This window comes from Agelaius tricolor, unplaced genomic scaffold (assembly GCF_023055355.1).
Source record: "Agelaius tricolor isolate 1412-34295 unplaced genomic scaffold, bAgeTri1.0.p SCAF_2, whole genome shotgun sequence".
In the NCBI taxonomy this organism is placed as follows: domain Eukaryota; kingdom Metazoa; phylum Chordata; class Aves; order Passeriformes; family Icteridae; genus Agelaius; species Agelaius tricolor.
In genome coordinates this window covers 62,325,456-62,340,501 of record NW_027269262.1, presented here as the reverse complement: position 1 = coordinate 62,340,501, position 15,046 = coordinate 62,325,456, and the positions used below count along the sequence as shown (strand labels likewise).

At 40.0% G+C, this 15,046-nt stretch overlaps 1 protein-coding gene across 2 annotated transcripts in view; it reads left to right on the top strand.

Annotated features, from left to right (window-relative positions):
* The window catches only part of SLCO5A1 (solute carrier organic anion transporter family member 5A1), a 74,322-nt gene that overhangs the window by 50,054 nt on the left and 9,222 nt on the right, over positions 1-15,046 (top strand). For both annotated transcript variants that reach the window (XM_071420840.1, XM_071420845.1), the window contains exons 6-8: positions 2,169-2,367; positions 10,143-10,302; positions 13,919-14,160. In XM_071420840.1, coding sequence (XP_071276941.1) covers positions 2,169-2,367; positions 10,143-10,302; positions 13,919-14,160 — 601 coding nt within the window. The remainder of the gene's footprint in view (positions 1-2,168; positions 2,368-10,142; positions 10,303-13,918; positions 14,161-15,046) is intronic.

Below are 15,046 nucleotides of genomic sequence, written 5' to 3'. Positions count from 1 at the left end.
TGTGTTCTGCATATAAGGAGGAAACATTGACTCATGGGACTGTGTGCTCTCTGAAGCTTAGAGAAGCTACACACAAAGGAGTTTTACTGTAATGAGTCTTGATGGGATGGCTGCACCATAACTTACTTCATTCCCAAGATAAACCAGAAACATTCTTGCCAGAAAAAATACTCAACAGCCAGAACATTAACAGAGGTAAAACTAGTGTGGCCTTGCCTAAAGTGTGAAGTTATTAACATCTGTTGTTTCCCCTGTTATAAATTTCTTGATAAAGAGTATTAAAATGAACCAGAAGAAGAATAATTTTAAATATATCAGGCTGAATGTGCAACAAGGACAAGTGAGCACTGCTTCTACAATCCCAACCTTTAAACTTAGCATTGAAGTCAGCAATTGTTAATTTTATAAATATTTTTTGTAGGAAGGATGGGAAAGGGAAACTTGGAAATTCTGTATTAGATTGCTACTGGCTAATAAAGTAAAAGACATGACAAGTTCACAAATTTTATGGTTAGTAAAAGGAGAATTTATGTGTTATTTATATTGTACATCTATGCTTAATATGCACATTGCCAGCTGAGTACATGTGCTTCCTGAATCTCTTCATGTAAAGATTTTGCTGGCAATTTTTTGTCTTCTAAGCAGCAATTCTTTAATTAAATTCCAATTTCTTTCAGTTTTAAAACAACCCTGGCATTTATCATCATCAAAACACACTATGTGCCAAATTTCATGTCTTGAACTTGTGCAGCTTCTACATTTAATTTCTGCTCTTGGAAGAAAGACTGGTTTTGATTCTGTGAAGACTTACTGTTTAGAATCTTCCTCCTGAAGTGATATTTTATTCTGTAATGTCATTGGTGATAGCAGGATAATTAAGATGCCAGCTGTTCTTCCCTCTTTTCTTGCTTTCACAATCTCAACATTTTGATAAATATCATGTCCCTTTCACCTTTGGACATATTAGCAGAGAATGAGTATGCTTTGCAATAATTGTAAAGGTATTTGCAAGTGATAGTCTTACTGGCTTCTTTAAGAGACCAGCATCTCTAACAATTTGCATTATAAAGTTTAGCATCTCTGTAGATGCATCTGCCAAGTAGTAGTTCAAATTCCATGTCTATGTGGAATGCATCTTTATTGGCAAAGCCTTTAATTAAAGACCTTCTCACATGTCAGTGAGACAAGGAAAGAACAGTGCAAGACATTTGCTGACTTTACCACCAGCTCAGGACCTGACAAGTGGGGACAACCTGGTGATATTGTTGCTGAACCTTATGACTGCAGCAGCAGAGGTTTCATAGGCAGGTCTTTGTGTCTTACACTTACCCTAATTCTATTATCTTAATTTTTTAAATTGTGTTTGATCACACACACATATCTGTGGGGAGATTAATTGGAATGCTGAGGTAGGAGTCGTGGAGTCATAGACTCAGCGTTGGAAAAGACCTTCAAGGTCATCAAGTCCAAGCTTTGACCAAACACCACCATGTCACTAAACACCAAGTGCCACTTCTGGTCATTTCTTGAGCACCTCCAGGGATGGTGACTCCACCACTCCCCTGAGCAGCCTATGCCAGTGGTTAACCACTCATTCTAATGTCCAACCTGAACCTCCCCTTGCCCAGTTTGAGGCCATTTCCTCTTGTCCTGATGCAAGTTGCTTGGGAAAGTGCTATTCAGCTTGAGTAAAGTATGCAGAAGGCAGAATGTGCAGCCAGGCATGGGTGTGCACTTCCAGGTGGGCAGGGTTCTGGGGTCCTGCTTGAGGTTAGCACTTGTGCTTTGCTGGAATTAATGAGGAGAACGGGAGGAGGAAGATTTGTGTCCAAATCTGGATTTCTTCCAATTTCAGTGGTTAAACTGGACCTATATGTAGCCCTTCTCCCCATTCTAAAATAAATACAAAACAATGTTTCTGCTCGTAAGTACAATAGTTCTCTTATAGTGCTTTGGCAACTGCTAATATGATAAGGAGGCTTTTATAAATTCTTTGACAACACTCCAGAGGTTTGAAAAGTCTGACTCAGTTTGCTAGCAGAGAATCAGACAATGGAGATCTTAGTGCAGCATTTGCAGTCATCTAATTGTGGAATGATACCAATATTTATGTTTTATGCCATTTCTGTGGGTCCTGTTTTAATGCTGTTTGAACTTCTTCTTGGCAGGTGTGATTATTGTCCCAAGTGCTGGTGTTGGTATTGTCCTAGGTGGCTACATTATAAAAAAGCTGAAACTTGGTGCAAGAGAGTCTGCAAAGTTGGCTATGATCTGCAGTGGTGTGTCTCTGCTGTGCTTTTCAACACTCTTCATTGTTGGATGTGAAAGCATTAATCTAGGGGGAATAAATATACCTTACACAACTGGGTAAGTATTGTGGATGATTATCTCTGGCAAAACCAGCTTTTTCCAATAAGACTGATCTAGAAATGTAAAAAATGCTGATAGCTGATGTACTGAAGAAGCCATTTCAGTTCAAATGAGAATTTAGTGAATTTTGTGATATAAGCACATGCTGTTAGTGTGTGGGTCTTGTTTTTTACATCTGGTTTATAATGCAGTTTATGTAGTAACTTAGCTTCTTGAGGGGTGAGAAAATGCATTGGAATGGCCTTCAGTGATGCAGAAAAATAAGAATAGTGTCCTCTGTAGATTACTTAGAATTTACTTAGTGTTTCAAAATGTTTTCTGCTCATGAAAAATTGTGAAAAAACTAAGTGGATTGTGAAGATCATTTCTGAATGGGTTTATTAATTATCACCTTAATAGTATTTTAGGTTTACAGTCCTTTTTGAGAGGAATCACTTGGGCATGTGCTATTGACATTAGGGGTGTGCACTGGTTCTGAACCCCTTACTAGTTGTGTGAATGCCCTCCAGTGCTTGCTGGATCATCATCAAGACAGCAACTAAACCATGTTCTCTAAAGCTATAGAGAGAATGAAGAGGACTGCAATGAGGAAGAAGGTTTGGATGTAGGAAGGACTTGGGAGTGAGGAATTTGGGCTGTGGCATTAAGAAATGCATGGAAGGGCAAGAAAAAAAGAAAAAGGATATTTGGAGGCAAGGCAGTGTGGTAAAACTTGAGACATTTTCACTGGAATGGGATTCTCTGCTAGCCTGATCACGAGCTTTTATTTTCTTTTTACTTTTTACATGAGATTTTCCTCAAAATTGCATTCTTCATGTAGGTTAAACACAGGAACAGAGTAAGTGTTTGGAGAGTGTGAACCTATCTGAAGCAATGTTTTTTCCCTTTGCTTTTACATCTGAGGCATGTGTGCCTTTTAATTATTACCAGGTGCTGGGTGTCAGATCCATTTGTATATTTGCTTTTAGCGCTCAGCTCTTGGGCTCCTAATATTTTGAAGAGAATGTAGAGTGTGGAGCAGGAAAAGCAATGATGAAATGGAGAAAAAATACAGTGGGGCAGAGGGATAGCAAGTGAAAAACAAAGAGGTAAAATGGGAAGCAAGGGAGGAAGAAAATAGGCACTGTTTACACAGGGAATGTTTAGCATTGCTTGTTGCTGGGTGTTACTACATTGCTGTCAAACCTTAATGCTAGAGCAAAGAAAACCAGCAGCTGAAAGTCAAGAGCTGATGAAAAGCTGTTACTCCTTTGTATTCCTAAGACCTAGAGTTAAAGCTTGCTGCTGAGGGGCTGTCAGTAGAAGAAAGTGGCATGGTGATATACCCTCATCTGAGCTTAGTGGGCTGAAGAAGGAGAGAAGAGGGATGGGAAGGGGGTGGAATGCTTTGACTGTCCACCTGCTGCTAATGTTTGTGACAGCCTGTGGGTGTAGATGATGAAAATTAATAGGAATAAAAACATAAATTTCAGATAGGAATTGATCTGTGTGGCAAGTCAGAATGTACCTGCCTGACTAAGGAGAAGCCTGTACCTTTGTGTTCGGAAAAGTCCCATTTAATTTAAATCTGTTTCTAAACTGAAGATAAGGTGTACTGGTGTCATGTAACTCATAGCCTTCATGCTGGATTTGTTAGAGTATCTAATGTTTGTTTAGTAAGTAATAACATTTGCAGTAAATACATGGCATCAATTGAAGTAAGCATCAATTCACAGCTCTTGTGCAAATCTGCAGTACATTACTTCCTTCCACATTCATGTAATTGTTCTTATTGAGAAAAAAGGTGAGAAATAGTAATTGCCAAATTCTCACAACTTATTGATATATATAAACTCTTTGAAATCAGTATAAAAATCATATTGACTGTAATGTCATCAGAAATTTAGAATTACCAGCATGTTACAAAGCATGACGCAGCTAGATTTTTTTAACACGGAGATAAAGTCCACGTTGATTATCAAAATGATAGTAAAAAGGCAGCACTACACATAAATTAATCTTGAATATCTGATATGTAAGCATTCTCTTAATTCTGATGATCAGTCATTTGATAATTTCAAATCACTTGCTTAGTAGGCAACTCTTTAATTCAGCCATCAAAGTGTTGTTGGCCGTGGAATTAAAAAAGCATGCTTTCATTTTGAATTTAATAAAACACATACTTCATTCTCTGCTTAGACTATAGTGCAGCCTAGGGATGTCAAAGCCAGTTCAAGGGGCAAGACTGGATAGGGAAAGCAGCAGAGCTGCCTGGTTTGGGATAAATGTATTGCATGATGCTCTACCCTAACATGGCTGTGCCGGGTCTGATATCTGACCTGCCTGCACTGGCACCAACCCAGAGATCTCAGATGCATTGGGCAGTGTAGACATACCCTGCAGCATAATTTCTGGACATATATGTTCATTTCTGCTGTTTGTTTTTTATACATTTAAGCACACAGTTTTTTTCTTTGGTGAACTGAGCCCTGAACCACCAAAAAGGAGAGGGGTGACCTAGGTTTCAGTTAACATAGAAGTTATGTGCATACCAGTACTCAGAAAAGTAGACAGTGACATTTCATAATTCTGTGTGTTTCGTAACTCAGTATTTTTCTAACTGTACCAGCTGCAAAGAAGTGGATGGGACCCAGAGGCATGCACAGATTAGAATATATTAGAAAGGATTTTCTGCTGTTTTATGTTGGGCACAAGCAGTTTTGCTGTTGCTGACGTGTCATCAGCACTTCTGTTCTCAGGAAGATCAAGGGCACCTCTGTATTATACATCTCAGCATTTTGGAACCTTTTACTCCATGCCCCAGCCTTGTTCTGAGGGTGTGTTTGGTGCTTGAATTGCAGTGTAAGGAGCCTTATGTCAAACCACAATGTAGCATCCCTTCTCTAGCTCCATAACAGCATCCAGGTGGGAAGTCCTGAATGAGTGAATGGTCTGGACAAGAGTCCAGATGGCTTTTAAGTATTTCTAAGGAGGGAAGCCCCACAGCCTCCCTGGACAACCTGTGTCACCACCCAGTCACCTTCGCAGTGAAAACTGTCTCCTGGTGTTTGTTGGGAACCTCTTGTGTTTCATTGCCTCTGATCCTGGCACTGGGCACCACTGAAAAGAGCCTGGCTCTATCTCCTTTGCATCCTCCCTTCACACATTTACAGGCATTGATGAAATCCCCCTGAGCCCTGAGCCTTTTCCAGGCTGAACAGCCTCAGCTCTCTCAGCTTTTCCTCAGAAGAGAGATGCTCCAGTCCTTTCATCATCTTAGTGGACATTCACTGGTCTCTCTCTGGTACATCCATGTCTGTCTTTTACTGAGGAGCCCAGAACTGAGCCCAGCACTGCAGGTGTGGCCTCACCAGTACTGAACAAAAGGGAAATAGCAGAGATTAGCTGATTTGGGTTTTTTTCAGACCTGTCTCTTGCATGTATTGTCGTATAAGGCAACTAAAACAGCTCCATGGTGAGCTTACTCATAGTGACAGATTCCTGGATTAGTTCAGTTCCATCTCTCACATTTCTGATATGTAATGAATCAACATAGACTATTTTTGATTGCTTTGTGTTACTTTGGTGCAAGTAAAGTTTAGTTAAAGTGTGCAATTGGCTTAATGAGGTATTTCACATAAAAAATACTTACAGTCTTCCTCTTGTATCAACAGTGTGTGTTTCTGTTATTCTTGTATCTATTTCAGTCCAATCCCTTAACTTGAAAGCAGTGACTAATTGTATCAGAACAATAACAACAAAGAAGGAATCCAGCTAACACAGTGAGAGGGTCCCTTGTTTGACAGCTACACAAAAATTGCATCATTGCTGCAATTCCAGCTGCTTGCCAACAAGGAGACTGCAGATCTCTGCCATCCAGAATGTCCTTCAATACCAAACCAAAAATAGTGCTATCAAATTAAGATAATCCTTTTTATCATATAGTCCAGTATTAAGATTATAGAAACTATGTGGTGAGGTTATCTCCTTCCCTTTGTATTTCCTTGGTCCTGTAGGTTACTACAGTGATATCAATAAAACCATGTGGAAAATCAGTTATCTGTTTAGATGTTACCAAAATATAGTTTGACTTCTTTTTTTTTAAATATGCATTTCATTTAAATTGTAACCTTGTGAGAAGGTCCCCTTTTTTCACCCAATATATGTTCATTGACTGCCAGTACAGTGATGTTTCTGTCCAAGCCTGAGAATGTGAAATAACAGGTCACAGCTCAAAAAACTCAGGCAATAAATCTCATTTTATATTTTCCCTTTTCTCACTTTACTCCTATATCACCAACCTTCCCTGGAGTAATAGTTGGAGAGAAAAACAAGGCTTAGAAAAAATGCTAGAAACTAGAGTCCTTTGCATTGTTAGACACATCTAATAAAGATCTTCTCTTTATCAGCTTTACTAGTATTGTGTCATGGAGACACAGAACAGTCTCCCTGAGAAATGAACAAAAGCAATTTGGCAGATGGGGTTCTGGATTTTGTCCCAGCACATTTAGCAAACTTGCAGTTGAATCTTATTAATGGAAGGAGCAACATTTTTGTAATTGAAAGAATAGTTCAGGAAGTGCTGTCATTTGGGGTTTCTGTTTGTGTGGCTGATGTCCTTGGCAGCTCAGGTGCAGCAGTATTGCAAGTTGGCAGTATCTGCACTGCTGAAACAAGCAGAGCAGCTCTTTCTCAGACATCCCATGTTTCTACAGCAGCTGCTGCATTGAGACTAGGCAGCTTTTCCCACAGATCAGCTCATGAGCAGGACATACTGGCTTCGGTGGAATTTCCCTAAGAACCTGCTCTTAATGGCTGATGCAGGTAAATCTGTGATGTGCTATGCTGTAATTCAGGGATAAATGCTTTGTTTTCCTTTGTGGAGTGTAGGCAGCCTTGCAGGGCCAGAAGGCAGGATTAGTAGAGTGCTTTGGTTCAGCTTACTTCCAGAAAAATGCATGCCTGCAAGAAAAAGTGATTCCTTCCTGAAAGAAGCGTTCAAGCAATCTGTTGTAGGATGTGCTGTGTGGTTGATCCCATATGATGAAAATGGGGTTACACAGACACATGTTAGTAGAGATTTCATGTCCCCAGCACTGAAACTCCTTCATTTGTTTCCCACCACTGAAAGAGGAGTGAACAATGAGTGAAGAGTGAAGGTAATGAAGATGAAAGCATGAGCCTCTTACAACTCTCTGATAATGAACTTTTGGGAATGCAGTTAATAGATGATTTTGTGTGCAAACCTCTCTGCGAGGTATTTGCTCTAAGCAACAAAAAGAAATTCCACAAATAAGCCTTACAGTGATATGCTGAGGACAAAAGGTGTTGAAAGCTGGAGAGACAGAGCTTGCAGTAACTTCTTATTAATATAAGCATATTTGTTTTGTGTATCTGTAAACTGAAGTCGTCTTCAGGACAAACAAAAAAATGCGCCTGAGATTAAATTATCACAGTGGTCTCAGTTCAGTTTCCAGTTTCATGCTTCTCATTTCTTGCATGCCTGATTTCTTTCACCATTTTTTTTAAAAAACTGATTTCCTAACCTCTGTGTCATGGTAATGTTCAACAGTGCAGCTGAAGCTTACATAGCTGAAGTTAGCTATGCAAGCAGAGCAAGATGGGGAATGGGTTCTCCTGCCTGTGGAACAGCCCTACCCATCTGTTCCAGAGAAGGGTTTTAGTTGGTAGAGGGATAAGAGATCAGAAGAACTTGTGCTGCAGGGTGAGAGAGGTTGGAGATTGGAGCAAGAGCTGTGCCTTTCCTGGCAGTCTGGGCTTTCCCTGGTCCTGTGCAGTGTGGCAAAGCCCTGTTCTCAAAAGAAGCATGGTACAAGGGTCTCCCAGGCAGGTTGTGGAGTCTCTTCTTAAGCCAAGTATTCAGGCATCTGGGGCATCCAGCTCAGCAGGCTGACTAAGATTTTGTAAAACTCCAAAAATGCTGCCTCTTCTGTTGGAGTGAAAAGCTTTTGTCACTGTGCTGCTGAAATTTGTATGTTCCCGAGGAATGTTTGGATGATTTGGTGTTTTTTTCCATTGGAGAAAAAGTTCTGTTGAGACATTACTGGAAAAATCTGCCCGTTGCTATATGATGTGTTGCTGCATACTGCTTACTGAAATCCAGCAGGATATAATATGACAAATTTCAGCTGATAGCTGAGAAGGTGACAGAACCACTACCAGTCCTGGATATTTGACTTCCTGCTTAAGCTGCAACTTGTTTCTAAAAGTGTACCTTGTTTGTTTATAGAGCAAGAAACAAAACACTCAGAAAGGCTTTGGTTAGCATCCAGCTAGACCATAAAGTGTAAAGTAGCTCCAAGAGCTAAATTTGTGAACCTGATTTGTGTGATCAGTAGACAAGTCAGTAAATATTTGAAAGCTACATAGTAATATTTAATTGTCTGCAGAAGTGCACAGCTGGGAAGACAAGCATATTCAGCAAAAGCAAATAGTGGTGTATAAATACAAGAAAACCAGTCAGGTGGAATACTCTGAGCACAGTCATGCTACTGAGTGCCACTAATGACAGGAGGTGAGGTGACACACAGCATGGGGTGACAGCCACTGTGTGCAGAATGGCTCCTGAGCCAAGCCTCTGGGCTAGTCAGGGGTAGAAGATGGGAACAGAAGAACATTCCCTGTGGTCCCTTGGGTAGCTGGGATGCAGTAAGTCAGCTGCTAGTTGTTTATCTTCACACTGGCCTTGCCCATGCATCACAGACATGAGGACAAGCCAACATCAGCCCTTGTGAGGGCAGCCATGGCAGTCTGTGAGCATGTGTACAAGATCTTGAGGATGCAGCCACAAACCCAGTCCAGATTCCGTTCAGCTCCTGCCTGGCTGAGGAGGAAATTCCCTGGATATCTACTGATCTGCTCAAGAGCAGAGGCACTTGAGGTAGTTTTAAACAGCACTGGCCATTGTGCAGTTCTGAGAGAAAGACAGAACAAACAAGACAGAACAGTTAATTCTGTAGTGCCCAGCGTGGAGTGGTTGTGCATTCCAGTGTAATTCTCAGACATTAGTATGGCTACCAATTCTCAAGGACTACTGAAGTGAAGTAAGCTGCTGTTTGCATTTTGGCCAGAGCTCTCAAAGACCTAGCATAAAGTAGTGTAGATTTAGGGAACTGTGTAGGTGCAGGTGTGTAAGCTGTCTTCACTCAAGGATGGGAAATAAACATTTGAAATATGTCCAAATCCATAAGGCATTTAGGCTTTGGCCACATTTTGGGGAATGGTCTAGGAAGCAGAGTGGTGATTCATTTACAGACATTTAGTAAAAGGACAGCAGTCTTCCAGATCTAGAGAACTTCCTGTAAATTTCACAGAATACAAAAGTCATACAAGCATTGTTTTCTGAACAGTTGTTGGTATGTAGGAAAAGATGCCTATTAGTTCTTATTAGTTCACAGAATCCTCATATCTTATCACTGAATCTTTCATTAATAATCAACGAGAAATTGCTACAGCTTAGAATAGACATAAAATAGTGGTGTCTTACTTCATAGAGGAAAAAAAAACAGGGGAAAAACACACCTAGCTAAATATGATACAAATTTTAAACTTTGGTATTATTTCTTTTATTGTGTTTTTAGTTGATGGCAAGGATGACTTGGGTGTTCTTCTATGTTGTTTAAGTCATATATATAACCCAGAGTTAACACAGCCTTTATCTAATAATCACCTCTCAGTTCCAGAGTTAATGAATAGGATGTTTGCTCCCTCTGTACAGGAGAATATGGGTATCTGTGCGTGCTCTACTAGCATGTTCTTTTTCCTTTCTTCAGTCCCACTCTTGCCATGGCCCACAGGAATCTGACTGGAAGCTGTAATGTTAACTGTGGATGTAAGATTCATGAGTACGAGCCTGTCTGTGGATCAGATGGAATAACATATTTTAATCCTTGCCTAGCTGGCTGCATCAGTGGTGGAAACCACAGCACAGGGGTAAGTGCTTCACCCACCACCCACACACAACCCCTGAGTAGCCCCTTGAGACCTGTGCAGATTGAAGACTTCTCTGTTCCTGGCTCAAACTTCCCTCCTCTGAGCTTCAGAGAAGTTCTCTGCAGGTGACTTGTCCATTTCTGAGCCTTTCCATGATTTGAAAGACTGGCAGTGCTGTTCTTGCATGGTGCCAACCCACTTCCTTTAGTTATACACCAATTTGAGGCACAAGTTCATTTGTACTAAGTGAATCCTTGAGCTGAGTGAGTGCAAATGCCATGGCATAGGAAGGGCTGGTGTTTGCTGTACAGACCCCAAAGACCTTGGTGGCAGTGACCTGCATGCCTGCTGTTCCTGCAGGGCTTGGAGGGGTACCTTGGGTCAGTGTCATCTAACTCAGCTCTCTGCCAACAGAGGCAGACATGTCAAACTGTCTTTCTTCAAGCTCAGTCTTACCTTTTGAGCAGTTTGGGGCTTTTTGTGACTCCTTCTCTGAACTGAAGGAAGAACTTAACTCTTCAGGTAGTTGGAAGTGTTTTAAACTGGGGTTTAAATTTAGTTAGGATTTGTTTGAAGTCTTTGGTGTTTGTGTCAGCCTCGTCATTTTGACCAAGTAGCTCTTGCACCTGCACCAGTGCACTGATAGGTCTGTGGTTTGCCTGGCTAGCTAAAGACTGCCCATGTATTCTGCTCTTGTAAAACAGTTCTACCAGTCCCACGGCCTTTTTCTAAACCTCTTCCAGGCTAAATGAAGGCTGTCATCAAACTCAAGTCACAAGAACTTAAAAGATGTTAATAATCCACTTTCTTTCTTGGAAATACATTGCTTGTTACAACCCAGCATTCTAGTTATGCTGAACTGGAGAAGGACATCCTGCTGGTAAAACCAAACCATGGAAATTTGGCAATTTCCAGGACTGGGCACAAGAAGACAGTTAAAAACTAGAATCTGACTTAAATATCAACACAGTATTATGTTCATATTAGTTTCCTTAAAAATGAACTCTTAAATTCTTCTGTTACAGTCTGTCCTTTAAAAAAGGATAATTAAGAAAGACAAGAAGTAATGTAAACATTGACTTTCTTAGGGCTTGATTGTGCTTTCCAGAAAGCTTGCTTAAAAAGTATCAGTCTCCCAGTTTGCAGTTGTGAGCCAGCCTGTGAAGCAGGAGGATGTTAGGTCCAGCACTGTGTTTTCTCAGGTCACCTAGATAATGGTCTGAAAAAGCATGTTCATACATAGATGCTACTGAGAACAGATTAGTTTCCCTTAATTTTTTTTTTCTTATTTAGATTATCTTGCTGGGTTTTAGTAGAAAATTGTTTTGATCAATTGGAAAAGCCTGCAGTGTAAGCCTGTGGTTAAATTTCAGTGTCTCTATAATCTAATTTGTGCTTTCCTGGACTGAGACAGGCTTGGTCTTTGTTGCATTTCATCTGTTATTGAACCAGCACTATTAATTTATTTAGTAGGGAAATACTCTGGGAGTGTGTGGTCTACAGATTATGAAACATGCTGTTGCATTTTATGATTTAAGAAAAGATGCTGTCTGAAGTTTTAACTCAGTAGCTAATGGTGAATAGAATAGAGCTGACATTGCTTGGAAAAGGAACTTTTTTGGATTAAATAATCCTTTTTGTATGGTGCTTTTAAAAACAACAAAAATGTGAGTTAGTGCCACTGTATAACACACAAAATGTTGCTAACATATAATATTTAAGTTTATGACATAGAGTGTTTTCAAAATTAACCATTTAAAAGTTCAAACTAAGAGGAAAGGATACTAGTGTACAGTTCATACCTGTTTTTTATATATATACACATATTTATGCATGTATCTATTCCTATACTCCTAATACTTCTGTCATGCTATGTCTGTCTCATTTAATACACAGACTTAGTTTCTCTGCGGATGAATAAAGAGTGTGTGGTAAAGAGGTCTAATTTCTGTAGGATTCCTATTTGGCATTTGCATTTGGAAGCAATAAAGAGTTTAGGGTGAGGTACTATAGAAATAAATCAGGTACTCATGTGATGTTAGAGTGGAGTGCTGCCTTTGGAAACCAGAATCTGTCACTGGCTTTGTTTCTAAGTGATGTTGGGCAAGTCAGTTAAACAGAACTTCTCCCCGTTGGTCATTATTCTTGTATTCTTCATGTTCTGGATGATGAATGAACATGAGCAACAAACAGAAGTGTCACTTGTAGATGGGCTGCCTAAATCTGTATTTGAAGTTTACATTTAGAATAAATTTAGTTGGGTATAATGGAAAATGTTGTGAACAAAAGGATTCCAGTTGTCTCAAATTAGTCACCCATGTTTGTGAAATCTTTGATCTGTTTCAGTTACTTAATTACAAAATAGAGATAACATCAATACCTCATAACTATTTTGAAGATAAAGGACTCTTTTTTGAAAGAGTTAAGCTGTAATAGTCACTATTATAAAAAATCCAAAATGAAATATGAGTCCTTCCATCTTTGTAGTTGAATATTCTTTGTCTGAGGAAAAAAAAATACCTGAAGTCACATTTGAAAATAGGAGGTAAAATATTGGATAAATAGATGCTTTATTAAGATGTTTGGCTAAATTCCATAAGGAAAAAAAGTATGAGGCTCCATGATGGCATGGATGCACATAAAGGTATATATTAAAAATTGCAAACTGCCATGATTTGGATATGTCTTGATGTCTAAGTGCTTAAATTCACTATCTTAAGACAGTTTTGTAACTTCTGTGCCTGTGTAGTCCAAGGTTTGATGAATGCAAAAATTGAAACATAAAGCTCATTTCTGTAACATTGCATATGTCCTGGCCAATTTCTTCTGTAGCGCTGGAGTATACTGGTCTGCTGCACACCCCTTTGCCATACATCAGATGAAAACAGAAGTAACATAAATGTGAAAGAAGGCTATTTCTGATCTAGCTCTTCCTCCCCTTGTTCAAATCACAGTCCTGTTTGCCTGTGAAATGCTACTTCTTTATTCAGTCTCTTCATCTTAATTTCGTTCTCTTTGTCCATTCAGGGATCTCTCAGTGAGTCCTCCAGTCTCGCTCTTTTAGTCTCTGCTTTCCCTTTATTATCTGGTTTTGCTTCTGACCTGATCTCTGCCCACATCCAGGTGGAAGGTCCTGAGCTTCAAGCATAAAGTGCAGCTTGTTGCTCTTTGGCCAGATCTGGCCTTCCATTAACATGGCAGAAGACACTGCCTGAATATGAAAATCAGCATCTTGCTGAATTTCAGAATATGGCATTTTCACTGCTGTCTGAAGAGCGTTTCCTCACATTTTTTGTAGTACAATAGAAACAATATTTTTCTCCAGCCTCCCTGTCACAAGTGATTGAATTGTTTTGTCAATATTTCCCAAATATGTTCCAGATTTTTAAAAATAAACTGAGAGAAATAAAGCAATGGAAAAGCAACCTCATCACAGAGAGTCCTGGCCAGCTTTAAAATTACTTGGAGATGTAACTTTGCTTGTGCTTGGGGTAATGATGCTCAAGGCAGAAGATTCTCAGCTGAGAAGTACCACAGGACTGTTGCACAATGTCTGTTTGCAATGTCTTTCTTACAGATATTTTTCACATGGCAATGTTCTTTCTTGCTCTCCCAGGTCAGAAATTACACAGAATGTGCCTGTGTGCAGAGCCGCCAGGTGATCACTCCGCCCACAGTGGGCCAGCGCAGTCAGCTCCGGCTGGTGATTGTCAAAACCTACCTGAATGAGAACGGCTACGCTGTGTCTGGGAAGTGTGACCGAACCTGCAACACACTCATCCCATTCCTCATATTCCTCTTCATTGTAACCCTTATAACAGCGTGTGCCCAGCCATCAGCAGTCATAGTGACTCTCAGGTGAGAACTCCGAGATGTTTCGTATGTATGTTTGCCGTGCCCGCTTATCACCAGTGCCTGTGAAGCTTCTGTATCTTTAAAAAGTGAATAGAATCCTTGTGTTTCCTTAAAAAGTGTATAGAATCCTTGTGTAGCCTTAAAAAGTGAAGGGGCTGACAGGGATAGGGTGAAATCTGTATTTAGAATATGTGATATGGTAATCTGCTTTAGGAAACATGAAGTGTGCAGTAAATTCCAGCTGCTATAAAGAGAAAACAAGCAAAGCATCATGAAGAAAATGATTACTCCTGGAAAATTTTCAACCTTCTTAGAGCAATGGTTTGGATTTTCAAATGCAAATGAAAAAAGTTAGTATTTAAAATTATCCTTTTCTCACATTGAGGAATTTTGCCTTCCAGTTTGCCTTTCAAAGAATCCACAGAATGGTTGTAAGGGTCACTGTTGGGACATTGAAGCCAGGCACTCGGGGCTGGGCACATCAGAATTCCAGCTGCTCAGCCTTACCTCAACTATAGTGTGCACAGCACCGCTGTGATTTAAAGACTTCTGACTTCATTCCTTCTGCCTCTGTATTTCCCACATGTAATAAAAAAAATATTGCCCTTGCATTGCAATTAGCAAAGACAAATGAAAAACAATATTGCAGTGAACTTCACACTAGTGAGGTACGTAAGGGACATCTCCAACAGGATTTTGTAGTGCTCAGTACAAAAAATGGGGGCCCACACACATGGACAGTGACACCTGCTGTCCCAAACCACATACTGTGCTTTGTGCATGTGGCACAAGTTGGTTCTCTAATTTCTCAGTTTCTTGACGTCAAAACTGTTCCACAGCTGCATCAGTTTGACTGCAGACTTTTTGTGTGTTTTTATAGTGTATTTCA